Source organism: Zootoca vivipara, chromosome 1 (genome assembly GCF_965207765.1).
Source record: "Zootoca vivipara chromosome 1, rZooViv2.hap1.1, whole genome shotgun sequence".
Taxonomy (NCBI): Eukaryota; Metazoa; Chordata; class Lepidosauria; order Squamata; family Lacertidae; genus Zootoca; species Zootoca vivipara.
Genome location: NC_142582.1, coordinates 69,412,259 through 69,427,627, shown reverse-complemented (window position 1 = coordinate 69,427,627; position 15,369 = coordinate 69,412,259). Strand labels below are relative to the sequence as shown.

At 40.2% G+C, this 15,369-nt stretch overlaps 1 protein-coding gene across 25 annotated transcripts in view; it reads left to right on the top strand.

Annotated features, from left to right (window-relative positions):
- The window catches only part of PPFIBP2 (PPFIB scaffold protein 2), a 122,370-nt gene that overhangs the window by 55,785 nt on the left and 51,216 nt on the right, over positions 1 to 15,369 (top strand). For 20 of the 25 annotated variants that reach the window (XM_088667736.1, XM_088667750.1, XM_088667744.1 and 17 more), the window contains 2 exons: positions 5,697 to 5,810; positions 12,252 to 12,383. In XM_088667736.1, the coding sequence (XP_088523862.1) occupies positions 5,697 to 5,810; positions 12,252 to 12,383 (246 nt within the window). Of the gene's footprint in view, positions 1 to 5,038; positions 5,297 to 5,696; positions 5,811 to 8,768; positions 9,048 to 12,251; positions 12,384 to 13,208; positions 13,392 to 15,369 lie in introns of those variants that run through there. The other 5 variants (XM_088667814.1, XM_088667810.1, XM_060275493.2 and 2 more) reach the window with 5 other exon arrangements.

Sequence of the window (15,369 nt, the reverse complement as noted above, 5' to 3'; positions counted from 1 at the left end):
GTGGTGATGAATTCACTTTATTTTTTAAACACTGTTATTTAAAGTATAATAAAAATCTTATGATATGTTTCTTGGGGGTTAATTGCAGCAACTGTTAGTTATTGTAGTTGCTGGTGTCAACTTTTAAATTCAATTTCCTGTCTGAAGATTCTACATATTTTAAATATACATATATATTAAAATATTTAAGTACTGAGAGAGCGGAAAACCTTAGATCTCTATACTCTAAATCTCTGGGTCAAATAGATTGTGGATTCAGCTAGACATCAGCAACAGTAACAAAAAAGCACATCCCTAATGGACTATTGACTTTTAAGGGGGACCTGGTTTGACCCCATAGCCTTTAATGGTGTCTTGAAACTGCTTGGCTGCTGCCTCTCTCTTTATCTCTGCCAGGAACATGTGTTCAAAGCTGGGACAAATCTCACTTCAGTGCTTAGCAGTAGGAAAATAGTATCAGTTCATTTTGTGTAGCCTAAAAAACTGAAATCTGAGTGAGAAACTCCAGGCTGTAAAGTTTGGTGGTAGCACCTCTTTCCCCCCTGCTTACTTTTGACTGAAATGAAATGTACAATTGTTCTCAAAGTTGGGAGTTCAGTTTTGGTTGCTGGTGGTCATTTTATCCAAGAAGAAAAGGCTTCTTGGTCCAAAGTCTTAAAACAGAGAGAAGGAAAGGAAAGATTTGTGTGATGGGCTTTTTGAGTACAGTCGTACCTTGGTTCTCGAATGCCTTGTGACTTGAATGTTTTGGCTCCTGAACACCCCAAACCCAGAAGTGAGTGTTTGCGAACGTTCTTTGGAACCTGAACATCTGACGCGGCTTCCAATTGAGTGCAGGAAGCTACTGCAGCCAATCAGAAGCCACGCCTTGGTTTTCGAACTTTTCGGAAGTCAAACAGATTTTCAGAATGGATTCTGTTTGGGAACCAAGGTACCACTGTACTGTACTGTATACAGGCAACACTTTTTATCGGGGCTTTTTTCAGCTGGAGCCCACCAGAGCTCAGCTCTGGCACTTCTCAGTGCCATTCTAAGAGAAAAAGGTAGGTGTTCAGCACCTCTTTTTCTAGAAAAATAGAACAGCCTCTTATGCTGGTTGCAATGTCCAGTCTACACTCTTACCTTCCAACACAAAAATTACATTATGGGAATATAACTCACAGGCTGTGTACTGTGATGCACTGGTGTTCTACAAGACGGGCTGAAATGCGTGTTGAAATTAAGTCACCATGTTGGGTGTTCTTTGTATTGTTATGCAGAAATTATTTTCTCCCTCTCCAACACCCAAAAATAAGCAGTGAAGGAGAGTGAAAGAATTCACCAGGATACTCTCATGCAGTCTGCACTGTGACTGAGAAGTATGGGGCAGTCCCAGAAGCATCATCATTGCTCAGAAAGCAATGGCTCATAGCTGAGTTATGAATAAATGGGCAAGGAAAGCAGGACATGCCAAAATAATATCACACAGATGCACATAGCTTTAGGATCAAGAAGAACATAAAATGTACGTGTGGTGTGCAAGCTTGAAGTGTTCATCTGTTTTAAGTCAAATAAACCCAGTAAGATAAGGTATATTATTTTCATGAATATTTCCACCTTCCTATGCCTTGGCTTGCACATTCAGGGCAATTAGCTGAAGAGATGATCTGATCTGATCATAGTTGTGAGTTCCATGAGTATTATCAGTTCCTGTGCATCTGTTTACCCATTCAAAAGTACAGAAAACAATGCGTGTGTCCTTGATGTTCATGTTACGAGCAGTTGGCTTAATTGTGCATTTTGTTCATTAATCCAACATACAGAAATCAGTGGGTAATTGGTGTGCATTGCTTGGATAATTAGCTTAATTGCTGCAAAGCAACTTTCACGGTTAAGCTGATGCATCAGGTTTTCTCAAGAATTTGATTATAATACATGCCATCAGTTAGTGCCATTGTCCAAAGCCGTGAAATGAGGGGTATTTTACGAGAGGAATATTACAGTGCTTGCAGCATCCCTATGTGATTCAAGTATTGCAAATGGTTCATTAAGAAACTATTGCAGTAATGTTTATAGCTTGTTTAATTGCTGTCATTCCTTTAGTATAAGATGTAATGACTACTAGAACACAGACCTTCTGACCAGCTTTTGTCTTAATAGGTGTTTATATTTACTACTCAAGAGGCATGAAGGGAATAAAAATATCTGAAGCAAGAATACATACTCTGATCACTTGATATAGATTATGACTTAATTATAACTGTTAACCGATATTGAGTTAAGAGCTCATTTTTTAAAGAAAAAATAAACAATATACCAGTAGACCCAGGGAATTCCCAATGTATTAAAATAGTAGATAGACCATGCAAGACTGAAATTGGCCCAACAATAAAATAGATTGCTAACTAGAATAGAATGCCCCTTTTCAGGTTGCACAAGTAGGGCTGTGCAAAATGTTAATATGTGAACATTTTTACAGTCGTTTGTGGAGCTGACATGCTACCCAAAGATTATGAGGAGGCAGATGCTCATTGTTAGTAGATTTATTGGGGGGGGGGAGATTTGTAACTGGTTAATGAGGTGGTCCAGGGACTAGTGTTTTATTTTCTGTCTCTTGTTTTAAGACGAAGGGGCAGCTCGACAACACACACTTGGGAAATGGGCCCACTAAAAAAAGAATAAGGGAATCGGCCCAATCTGTATCAAAGTTAGTAAAAAATACATTCACCACCACCCTCACATTTCAGAGAACTTGGGGCCCTTCCCCTGGATACCACAAAATGTGTGTCCCCCCCTTGTTTCTATTCAAAGTTCTGCTGAAGGTGGGAGAGAGGGTTTTATGCTGTCCCAAGCACAGGATCACCCCCAAATATATTCCTACTTACCAAGAGACAAAACTGCCCTTGGCTGCTTTTCCAGACTAAAGCTGCTTATATATAATTACTCTTAACTTTGGATAATTGGCTTCCTAAATAAGTAATGCCATTGTGATTTGGTTGGCATTGTTTCTAATGGACACAGGAGATTTGGGTTTAAATCTCCGCTCAGCCCTGAAATTATCAGAGTCTACCTTGGGAAGCTCATTCTAGTGCATTAGCTTTCCCCCATGTTTCTTTGTAGTCGGCTACACATTGCAGGTGAACATTGTGTGCATATAGACGTTTGCAAAGTGCCGGGGAGAGAATCTTACACATCTGCCTAGACCGATTGAATGGAACACCTTTTGAAATAGCCCCAGAAAGAAGGGCTACTCTGCAAAACCAAGCGTCTCTCTCTCTTCAACATTCCCCTATAGTAGCAGCCAACCAAAACTGCTGTGGAAACTGCTGTGGAATCTGAGCTCCATGAAAGAATTTCTTAATGCAGCAGGCATCATTTTGGGGTTCAGAAATGGGAACTATGGCAAGAATCTAAAATTCCTAAATAAATGCAGGTTCCTTCTGGATTCTATCCAGAAGAGCCAATCCCAACATTGTCTGCTCTTCATGGACAAAGCAGATTTCAATTCTGAGACGTAATAACGATCTATGGGGTTCCATTGTTGGTCATTACCCCATTCCATATAACACAAAGCAGGAAAACATTCAGTTGGCAGAGATGCAATTCATTAGATGTAATGTAGCTGGGCACAGGCATCTCTTTGCCTTAATGTTGGCCACCCCAATTCTGCAGTCCTATGAAAGAATTAGTAGCCTGTCAAATGTCAGTTGGTTTATTATATGGTCAATGCAGCTTAGAACGCTTTATGCTAAATGCTGGAGATTACAAACCATACCAAAGATAAAGAATGGGTTGGGGAAAACCTGGGGTGCCAGTTTAACATATTTTCTATGAAGTTGAGAAAGAAGAGAAAAGACTGGGAGAATAGCAGAAATCTATTGATTTTAGTAAGGGATTTCAAACCAACCAAGCGCTATGGATTTAAAATGTAGTAGTATTTGTGAATCACTGTTTTGAAAAATAGATATGCTTTATTTATTATGGGATAGATTAATGAATTTATGGAAATGGTGCTTTATGTTTGAACATGGGATTATAGCAGGTAGGAAGATTAATCTTCTGAATAAGCTTTCGGTTAGTAACATTATTGTTAAGTGATTATTAAGGGATAATGGCTTTGCTTACATAGGATTAATAATCTTACTCATTTTGTGTTATAATTATTTATGCTGTTGTGAAAACAATAAGATTTTTTTAAATAACTTGTAGCCTGTCTACCTACAAATCCTGGCTCTTGGCATGTGAATGACCTCAAAATGTGGAGGTATCTCTATTTCAGCTTGCAAAATCTTTATAAATCACTAAAGGTGATTCTTCCTTTACAAAGTAGAAGGCTGGTTTTAGATATGACTAGGCTTGCTTTGCTACACAGTCAACTGCTTTCTCCCTAAATCTGGATTACTGGGGAAAGCCTACAATTATGTACTTTTACTGAAGTACAAAAGGTGTGTCTCTGACGCATACCGCTGCAATATTTCTTTCCCAATTTTTATGTTAGCAAACTTCTCAAACAAAGAAAGAGGCAGAAAGGAAAATCAAGTCCTTGAAGCTCTTCAGTCAAGATTATTCCAGCATTCAGGTTTAATTGGTTAAAAGAAATCTGGAGGTGTTAGTTATGAGAGGTAGGAAGCCCAGTGAACCCTCTGGCAATCCAGATTTGCAGAAGGCACACAGAGTCTGCTTGCTTGCTTGCTTGTTTGTTTCAGTTCCATTAGCTACCATTGGGTTCCGCTGCTATTTATTTCTTCGCACAGAATGAAGAGTTCATGTTGTTTCCTGTAGCTGTGGGGTGACACCATTCTTGGATCTCCCTGAGAATTGTTACTAATTCATTCCCAACAATTCAGTGCCTAAACTCTGGCATTCATGTTTAAGCTTGTAATACTTTGAACCTGTGAAAAGCAGAGCACTGCCAGTGTTAAAACATGTATTTTGCATATTACGTTTTTTAAACAGTCACAGAAGGCTTTGTTGATAGGTAAGCTGTTCTCGTGCTCTTGTAAGGAGAAAGGTAATTGGTTGGCTTCCTACAGGACTCTCCCTTACGTTTCCCCCTTTCTAAGGAGAGAAGTGTTGGCAGAAGCTGAAAGGGTTGTGCGTGCTCAAAGCCCACTTAAAATATTAACAGGATTCTTCAGGGGCTTTTTCCCTTTGAAGGATTATTTACTGTAAATGCTAGCACATGATCTTCAGTGTTCGGTTTTCACATCAGCATTTGTTTGTTTTTCTATCCTTCCAAATGCCTCTTTTTTAATTTTTTAAAAATGTTGCTGGTATTTTCCTCCTTCTCCAAAGTGTGATGTGGTGACTTCTTAAGGTAAGAACAAACTGTCATTTTGAAAATAGAGTAAGACATTTTAAAGTCATTTAGTAACTAATTGAATGATTGGAGGGGGATTAAAAAGAAAAGAAAAAGTCTGTGTAATGAGGTGTATGTTGGGCTGAAGCCTGGGAAGGCATGGGTTCAAATCCCTATTTGGAGATGAACCTTATCAAGATGACCTCGGTTCTGCTGGTTGCTGCCTTTAAACCAAATCTATTTTATCTGGCTGTTAGAGAACACGAAGAGAACATGCCACCACCTATAAGGAAGAGTGGCCAACACATGTGGGTGGATGCATATAGCTACAATTCATTGCTAACAGGAATGACATTTATCCCTGAATATATGAAAGATTTCCTCTTTATGACTGTTCCCTTTTTGTCCTCAATTGTAGGTGAGCGTCCTTACAGACCAGGTGGAGGCCCAAGGAGAAAAGATCAGAGATCTAGAAGTTTGCCTCGAGGGGCACCAGCTGAAACTTAATGCTACCGAAGAGATGCTTCAACAGGTAGGAGGAGTGTGGGATTTGTAAGGAAGCTTTTTGTGAATAAGCAGACTCCATGTACATATCTGGCTCTATAGTCACTCAAGACAAATAGGCTGGAATTAGATATGTCTCTAGCCTCCTTACACAAATCTATTTTTATGAGATGCTTTTGCTTTCTTGACTGGTGTGTGGTATTCTATATTTTAGGCATATAATGCTGTGACTAGTAGGCATGTAAATTGATACCATTGTGTGTATTATTATTCATTAGTGTGACAAAGAAAAGTCAACAAGAGGGCTGAAAAACCTGTTAAACTGGTTAGATGTTCTTTTTTTATATAGCTGTAGAGGTTAGCCTAATGAAATGGGTGGCTTAGAAGCTGTTTTCACACAGTTTGGTTTGAGGTTTAAATAATGAGTGATTTTTATGGAATTTGGGAAGCTTTAAGAGTTTTAATTGATATTCTTTATTTTTAACTGAGCATCTGTGTCCGAAGGTCTCCTTATATGCAGCCATTTGCTTGCAAAAGCAGTTGGATGGTAGACCCAGCTCAGCCCACTTTCTACAGCAGCAGACAAAGAGGGGTCAGTCTTTGCAGCTTGAAGTGACTTGCTGAGTAGAACAAAAGCAACTGTTAATACATAAAACAAACTCTGAAGGATTTGTTCCTTGCAGTCTCCAGGCCTGCCTATAATCTTGGGATTCTAGAAGTACATCACACTCTGGGATCCTGGCACAAGGAGATCCCAACTGCTTTTTTCCAACACTGGGAGCTGGCCCCTGTGCTGAAGCCCCCGAGCATGTGTTTCCTATATGCCTGCATTCACATAAATTAGAGGATAGCTCAGTCAGTAGAGCATGAGACTTTTAATATCAGGGTCATGGGTTCAAGCCCCACGTTGGGCAAAAAATTCCTCCAATGCAGGGGGTTGGACTACATGACCCTGGTTCTCCCTTCCAACTCTGCAGTTCTATGATTCATATACCGGGAAAAATATGTGGTAAGCATGCTTCAAAAATACATTTTTCTGGAACATGTGGAGCATCCCATAAAAGCACACAAGTGGAAAATGTGTTTGGTAATATCATCATTTGCTATGGAAATTTAATTTAAATTGGTGAGTTGCATTGAAAAAACAACCAGGAATAAGCCCTCCATGACCTTCTCTTATGAAGTATCTAAATTGCATGTTGCTTTTAGTGCCCTGAAGTCGCTTGATAGCCCTAAGCAAGCCATGGTCTCTCTGTAATATGAGGATAGCAATACTGACACACTCAGCATGGTATTTTGCATGTAAAACTTGCAAGATAAGGTAGGTGGGGCGGCTTGGATATTTGTACACTCTAAAGGTTAGGTGTCATTATTCCTACATGCAATTTGATACATGGTAGAATTTATCTTCTTCCATACAGCAACAGTAGATCTCCACAGGCGCTCTAGTTGGGATATTCTTCAAGTTAGGACTGACGCACATAACCAAATACAACTGCCAGCAATATGTTTATAAATATATACTGTGTGTTTATATATATATAGTCTCCAGGCTTGGCTACATGGATTCAAATATGCTAGTGGCAAAGTATTTCCTGGAGTGCAGTGTTGCAAGTACAAACTGTGGTTCAGCATGCCAACTCTCATTGCACATCAGGTTGGTTTTGGAGTTTAGTTTAATTGTGGCATTTGCCGTGAGCGTTCTTGAATCCGGGCTGTTGTCCTCTAAAGAAAAAGGCACAAACTGCACAGTCCTCAAAATGTTAGTCGTCGTCTTCTTCTTTGGCGATCACTCATAGCCGAGTAAGATTGTCTTCCATAAACACAGTTTTAACAATGAGTCCGTAAGTGACTGTGGAGGCCAATTCTGGATCCACATGTCCTTCCACAGTGGGGACATTGGTTTCCGGGCAGGAGTTGATCACGGTGTGGATTTGCCAAGTGTGCCTTCCTCTTAGCATGTTTCTCCCTTGCGTCCTGAGTTTGAGTGTCTTCAAAGCCCATGACACCTTTGGTAAAGGCTGTTCTCCAATTGAAGCGGTTGCAGGCCCGTGTTTCCCAATTGTTGGTGTTTATACTACATTTTTAAAGATTTGCCTTGAGACAGTCTTTAAACCTCTTTTGTTGACCACCAGCATTACGCTTTCCATTTTCAACTTCGGAATAGAGTAGTTGTTTTGGAAGACGATAATCGGGCATCCACACAACACGACCAGTCCAACAAAGTTGATGTCGAAATGTTAGAATCCAAATGGTGACACTTTCCATCACTTCTATGTTGCAGACAACATGCATTCATCAGCATAAGCAACTGGTTATCTGTAAACGTTGGGGCTCTGACTTCTTTCCCTGCCATGTGGCAGGAGCAGTGGAGGAGAGTGAGAGCTTCTCAGTAGTGTGCACTAACCGTGGTTTCAATGTGACATGTGGGCCAAGCCTTACCCTATCTGTGATCATCACAACCATTGGCTAATTTACTTGGCATCCAGCTCTGTTTCCATTTGGTCTTGCTCATGATCCAAAAGCATGGGGGCAGCAGCATCAGCTGAAACTAAGCAGGTCTGGGTCAATTCAGTGTCTTGATGGAAGGCTGCCTGGGAACCCGATGTGCACTGCCTTGAAAAGGAAAGGCAGGAAACAAAGAATGTTAAATAAGCACCGTCTTGGATGTTTGCTGTATTTAAATTCCAAATATTGCTTTCTGATATGAAAGTGCTGTCCCTTGGTCCTTGGTGTCTTAGGCCAGTTAGGATTTCTGGGTGGTAAGAGGAAGGTGTTCAGTGATGCGTTTTTCCTTTTTTTTTGCTATGCTTGAGGTCTCACTTTCAGCACTGAAGAAAGTTCTGGGTCTAAGCACTGGTGAGATATGCCTGAAATTAGTCTTTGGCTCTTTTTGCAGAGGACTAAGTGTTCGAACAGTTGCCCTCCTGGCAAGTTGCATGCTTCTCCTTTCTTTCTAACTTCTCTTTTTGGACTCGCAGTGTGTAAACAGAGAAGTGGAAGGCTGCAATCCGCTGCCTCTTACTGTGTCATCTTGAAATGGTGCAAGAAGCCACATTCTCAGCTGTGTTTTAACTTAAGCAAATATTCCATTTCTACCACAGCTGACACATAGCTCTTGTAAAAAGTGCCGCCCTCATCCAAGCGTGATTCTTGCTGAATTTTGGGAATCGGGTAGGACTCTATAGCCTGTTTGTTTCCATAGTGCTTTAACGAAGGAATGGATTGTACCAGCTTCAACTTTCAGCAGTGTATTTCCCACAAAGTACGTATTAAATGTCATGGAGTTTAAATGGAATATTCTTTGGGGATATTCTGTTATACAGCATGAGTTTCTGCTTGCTTTTCTATTTTGAATATCTTGGAACAGGATGGTGGGGATTTGTGACGGATTGTAAATTCTACTTACCAGGTGAATACTCTCTTTGGGTGAATACCTTGGTCTTACACCAACTATGCAATTCAAGCTAGCTAATATTCCTCAACCCTGCCACCATTTCCAAGTTTCCAGAAAGCATAAATAAGCCTGTGCTGCTGCTTTTTGTTACAAATTCATTTCATGCTTAGATTTTGGGAAGATTAAACAGTGTAAAAACTGAACACAATGTGTTAACTTCATGCAATATGGTTGTTGTGTTGCTGTTTAGAAATTATTATGAATTTAAAGACAAAGCAAACTTAATATATGACATTTTTAACACCTTCTGCATGGTTTTGGATCCTTGAACTTGGATTTTTGTTTTGTTTTTTAGAAAGAAAAAGATTTGGAGGGGGTGTTTCTTGCAAATTACTTTGATTAGTACTAAATGACAGATTTATAGCAGTCAGAATAAAACAAAGACCCTGCATCGTGTACTGCCAAATTTTGTTATACTTATTTATAAATGTACTAAACAATATAGATTATACTCTGTCTGGCTGTCTCTGCTACTGTCTTTTTACAGATCCTCCTGAAACTCTTGTAGCCAAAATTAGCTGTGCACATGACATGTATTATCTTTTCAGTTCAAAACCAATAACGCAATCTGTACTTTTACTTCTTACAACTTTGTATTTATTCAAGTTGCCTTCTAATTGCATCATACCGCTGGAATACTCTGTAATTTACCCATAACAAGGTGGGTCATATTCCACTAATGAACTGCTCAACATAAGCATCTGCTTGAAGATAGAAATAATGACTTCCACATGTTAGCATCTGCACTGTGGCATTTTTTCAAGCTGTGCTTCAGATAATTTTTAGTTCAGTAGACTTTCTGGACCACAAGTCTCATCTGGCTAAAATTAAAGCAGCACCACTGAAGTATAACATCGGCGTTCGCTTTTCTAAAAACTAAAAGTTAGGGAAGTTGCAGGGCTGTCATGCATTGTCACTTTAAGTAAGGGTTGTATGTAAGTCCCAATCACACCTTTCTGTGTTACATTCCACAGAATGTGTTCCCAAATATTTTGCATCTCTTACTTTTGTGCTGGTTCAACATGTGTCTTTCTTCCAACTCTATGATTCTATTATACTATTGCTCTGGATTGTGATCTCTGCTTGCTTGCTTTTATAACTTTTAGCCAAATCCAAAGTTTGTCTTTACTGTTTGTGGCATAACACCGAAATCCATCTGTGTTGAATTCAAGATTAGAGCTCTTGCTTTCTAGCTGCCCTATCTGCATTTTAATGCAGGCTTCAGAAATACTTTAATTGGGACAAGACTCTCAACAGTTAGCTCCAGATCCTGTTTTCAATGCCAAGACTTAGTCCTGGATAATGTGAAATAGCAGTTAGGGGAGAATAGCTTTCAGCTTGTGCAATGTATCACCTCTACACCACATAAGCAGTATTTATAAATTGGGGATTAAGAGGGGAGGTATTTTGGGGGGTGAGAGTTTAAAACAGGATGGGACAAATTCATGGACTACATGCCTCTTTAGCTATCAGCTGCCATGGCTATATGGAATCTTCTCCTTCACTAATATAGCACTGCTCTATACATATCCACAAACTACTTTTCTGTGTTCAGGAACTGTGTGCTTCTGGAATACTAATGACTGGGAGAATTTTGTTCAAGAGTGCTGGGGAAATTGTTTCTCCCTGCAAACCTGGAGACTTCCTGTCCAATTGTGCTGCTTCAGAAACCCCAGAACACCAATGTTGGAGATCGCAACGGGGTTGCACTTTTTTTTTCCTTGGCACATAGTTAAATTATGGAAGTCGTTCCCAGAGGAGACAGTGATGGCCACCAACTTGGATGGCTTTAGGGGAGGATTGAATGAACGAATTCATGAAAGATGAGGCTATCCATTACAACTTGCTGTGATGGCTATGATCTGCCTCCACAGTCAGAGGACATCCTGCCCCACTGAAGGGGGTTTGGTATGCTAGGGACCTGATGCACATAAAGCATCAGAGATGACAAAGTTCTGTTTCAATTTTAGAGGGAGCACTCCCAAGCTGTTGAGGGCAGCCTCATGCATGCCCCACATCACTCCAAAATCTGCTCTGGAGTGTTGGGGGGAAACCCAGAACAGATTTAGGGGGTGTGCTGGGGGAGAAGTAATTCTGCCCACACAAAGCACTACAGCCTATTATCTGTAGCAATCACGTTGTGATATGTCATTTGAATCCATCCCACAGCAGGGTGTTTCAAAAACAAAATTAAAAGATTGGTCTGATATGTAGGATCCCATACATATCCTGTCTCTGAAATATGGCGGATATGACCATAAGCAGATCTGTAGGAAGGTGAGACTGCTTAACCCTTCAGACTTTTCCATTTTGCCACTTAAAAATCTTCCCTCCAAAATCTCTTTTTACAACCACAAGTAGGAAACAATATGAATAGAAGTGGGTCTTCTCCTGTGCGTGGAAAAGTGGGGACAGGGGCTGAGGCTTAAGCAGAGGGAAAGGGTTAAGCACCTCTCCTTCTCCATATTTCAGCCTCCCATGACAACTTAGGCTTTTTAAAAATAAAGCAGGGAATACATATACACAATTGTGTGTAACATGTATATGAAACAGTACACTCTAAAGTTTAAGAAGCAGAGCGCAAAATTCATTGTTAAGCTTTCAAAACACACTCGGTACTAACAATTGCTGTGTAATGAATTTGTTCCACTGCCTCAACAAAAGACCTCTGTTCTGTATTCTCAAGTAAACTTGAAAATCCCTTACCTTGTGGTGTCTTTATTTTGTCCCAGGTCTAAAAACAATTATGAAGGGTTGCTTTACTTAATAGTAGTGAACACTTGGGTTAAATGTTTCCATTAAAAAAACATTTTTAAATGGCTATGTGGCTCTTAATGTAATATTTATATTCAGTTAAGTGTTGCCTGTGAATTGTTAAATTTGGAGAAGGAAGTACTTTTTCTGTCAGCCATGGAATTGAGTGAATAAAAACATGCCAGCCGGGCATGTGTCTCTGACAGGGTCCTACTCGTAAGTAGGCCTTTTACTGACAGTACACTCCTATTTTTGCAGGAGCTGCTAAGTCGAACATCGCTGGAAACTCAGAAATTGGACCTAATGGCAGAAGTTTCGGATCTGAAGATTAAGCTGGTTGGGATGGAGAAGGAACAAAGCGAATATGAAGAGAAGCAGAACAAAGCTGAGGTGAGCCTTGCTTGGTTGCCATTTGAATTCATGACACTGAGAACAGACCTACATGCTCCATCTCCTAAGTAGGTGTTTAAAATCTGGCCACGAGGGTTCAATTTCAGCCATGCCATGGTGCATGGGAGGGTAATGCTGTACTCTTCCTTCACCCTTTGCTAGTCTCTACCAACTATTTCCAAGTTGCCTTTCATGCAGCGGAGATTCCAAGCTCATCTCTGCAAGCTTTTACTGCTCTGGTAATTTTGCTTTCTCATCAGTCTTTGCCAGGGCTGGCGAGGTGAACTGCCATCTCTCTGTGTTGAACGATCCGGTTATTCTGGATGCAGAAAATTATCCACCCTCCACGGAGGCTGTTGTCTCTGCATGAGTCACTGCTCTGGGTAACCGTGTTCCAGTAAGGAGATATGCATATATGCACCTTACAGATAAACACGAAGTGGTGTCCAGTGAGAGAGTTCATTCCCCTCTAGACATCTTTGGATACAAGAGTGGACTGGGCTCCCTAATTTTAACTCTGAAAAAAAGTGTGCCACAGGTGCTAGAAGTTTGGTGCATACTTTGGCTAAGCAGTTTTTCCAAATATGACTGGTAGCAAACTGTGTGTGTGTGTGTGTGTGCGCGCGCGCGTGCGTGTGCGCGTGCACACACACACACACACACACACACACACACACACTACCATGTACCTCATCTACCATATTGTTGTTGCCACTCAAACTCACTCTTCTTATCACACAGGTGCTCAGTCATATATTTGTTTGTTTATTTTGGCTTCATTCCATGTTTCCTCTGGTCTTAATTTTCTCTCTTCCTCTTGTGTAGTCAGTAGTGAACCTGATCAGTGAACTACAAGAACAAATGTGTAGACTGCAGCTGGAGATTAATAGTAAAATCCAGGAAAGAAAATCCCACAGTAGGAAGCCAAATATGGCAGCAGTCGGTCCTCAAGATAGCATTGACTCGGTGACAGAGGTCCCTGTTTGGAAGAATTGCACTCAGTGTGATGTATGAGAAGTAAATTTTGGCCTGAGTTTGTGCATTGCCCCCTTTCAGAGACCAAACTAAACTACTAACTGGAGCTTGCTGTGATCAAGTGGCATTAATTTGTGTAGCTTTCACTAGACAGAGTGCTGTGTTTAAGAAACCAACAGGAAATTTTTGCTTGTCTTGGCCCAGCATGCTTTCATCCAGACCAAGTAAACATGTGCTTTATCTCCCAGTTGTAAATCAGTTTTGTCTCCTGTTTGGAAGGATTTCCTCAGAAGTTGCTCCATGTAAAATTAGGAGGGCTGCTTAAATTGTGCTGCAGCTAAGTTGGCCTAACATACAAGATACTTATCATGGTGTTCAACAGTCTTTTATATCTATTATGGGATGCTTTGGTGATAGTCTAGTTGGATAAATGCAGATAGGCATCTTGATTATGGGTTACATGGTTATTATTTGTTGTTCTTCATCTCTCACATATGATACATGGAAGGTTTGTTAATGCCCAGAAAAAAAGGATACTCTTTCAGTAGAGCAGGTTATACAAAACCACGGAAGTGGCGGTGGAAGTCAAATTAAGTATGTACTGATTTACATGTGTTTATTGCTAAACTAAAAACTGAAAAATTATATATACACACACAAACACACACACACAGTGGAACCTCTGTTTACAACTACCTCTGTTTATGAACGGCATCGTTTACGCATGCCGCGGACCCGGAAGTGTTTACATCCGGGTTCCGTGGCATCGGATGCACAGATCGCTTCTGCGCAGCTCACTTCTGCGCAGAAGCACTCTATCGGCACTTTGTGCACGTGCCTTCGGGGAGCGAATGCCTCCGTTTATGAACGCCTCCGTGGAACGGATTGCGTTCGTAAACCGAGTTTCCACTGTGTATGTATGTATATGTATGTATATGTGTGTGTGTGTGTGTATGTGTGTGTGTGTGTGTGTGTGTGTGTGTATATATATATCAGGACCATGAAAAGACATATAAGGATAGACCCAGGGACCTTTCAGGGATAGAGGGGTAGTGTCTAGGTCTCTTCATATCAATAAGTTGGCACTCTTGCCTCATGAAATCATCATCATCATCATAAATTTATATGCAGCCATTCTGGGCGGCTATAAGGGGAAATAATTCAGAAAGTGTTCCACATAACTGCTCAATATAGTAAACCTGATTTTCTACAGCACCCAAGGGCAATAAAGGATTGTTACGTTTAGCAATTAATGGTGTTTTTTTAATTGGAATAAGTTATTTAATATATTTAATAGACAACTTGCATTTAGAACTTTCCTGTTTTATATTAACACCCTATTAAAAACAAACAAACCACCCCCTTCCCTTGGGGCCATGTATATTTTTGGCTGCAGGCTTTCATTTAAGAAAATGAGCTTTGGAATGTCTTGAAATCATAGGCATATGATTTTTGCTCATTGTGTGCATTCTAAGAGGATCAAATGAAGGGGGAGAGGCATGGTGAATACTCTGTCGTGTTTTTCTTTGTTTAAACCCCATAAATTTTGATTGCTTATCCTGCGTAACAAGCACTTCAGTGAAGGCTTTCTGGAATTTATAGAACAAACCTTTGCTGTGTTTGATCAGAAACCACTTCACATGTCAGGCTGAAAGCTACTTTGGTTAAGCTGATGAAGTTGAACAGAAGAGGAATGACAGTGGTATGCCTAACATAAGCTTGTTTAAAGACTTACTAGCAGCTTGGTTTGTTCATGTTGCCGTGTTGTCTTCTGAATTTTGTAGAATCACATTTTGGAGATACAGTAATACGTTTTTAATCAGTTCATGTTTCATTTTTTAAAAATTGTGGTGGCTTTCTCTTCTGTGCCATTACCTTCCTTTAAGTGTGTTACATATATTGGTTGCCCAACAGTGACAGAAGAACACATCCCATGTTGTGAACCACCCTGTAATCTTTGAATGAAGGGTGGTATACAAATTTAATAAATAATAATAACCAGTCTGGAAGA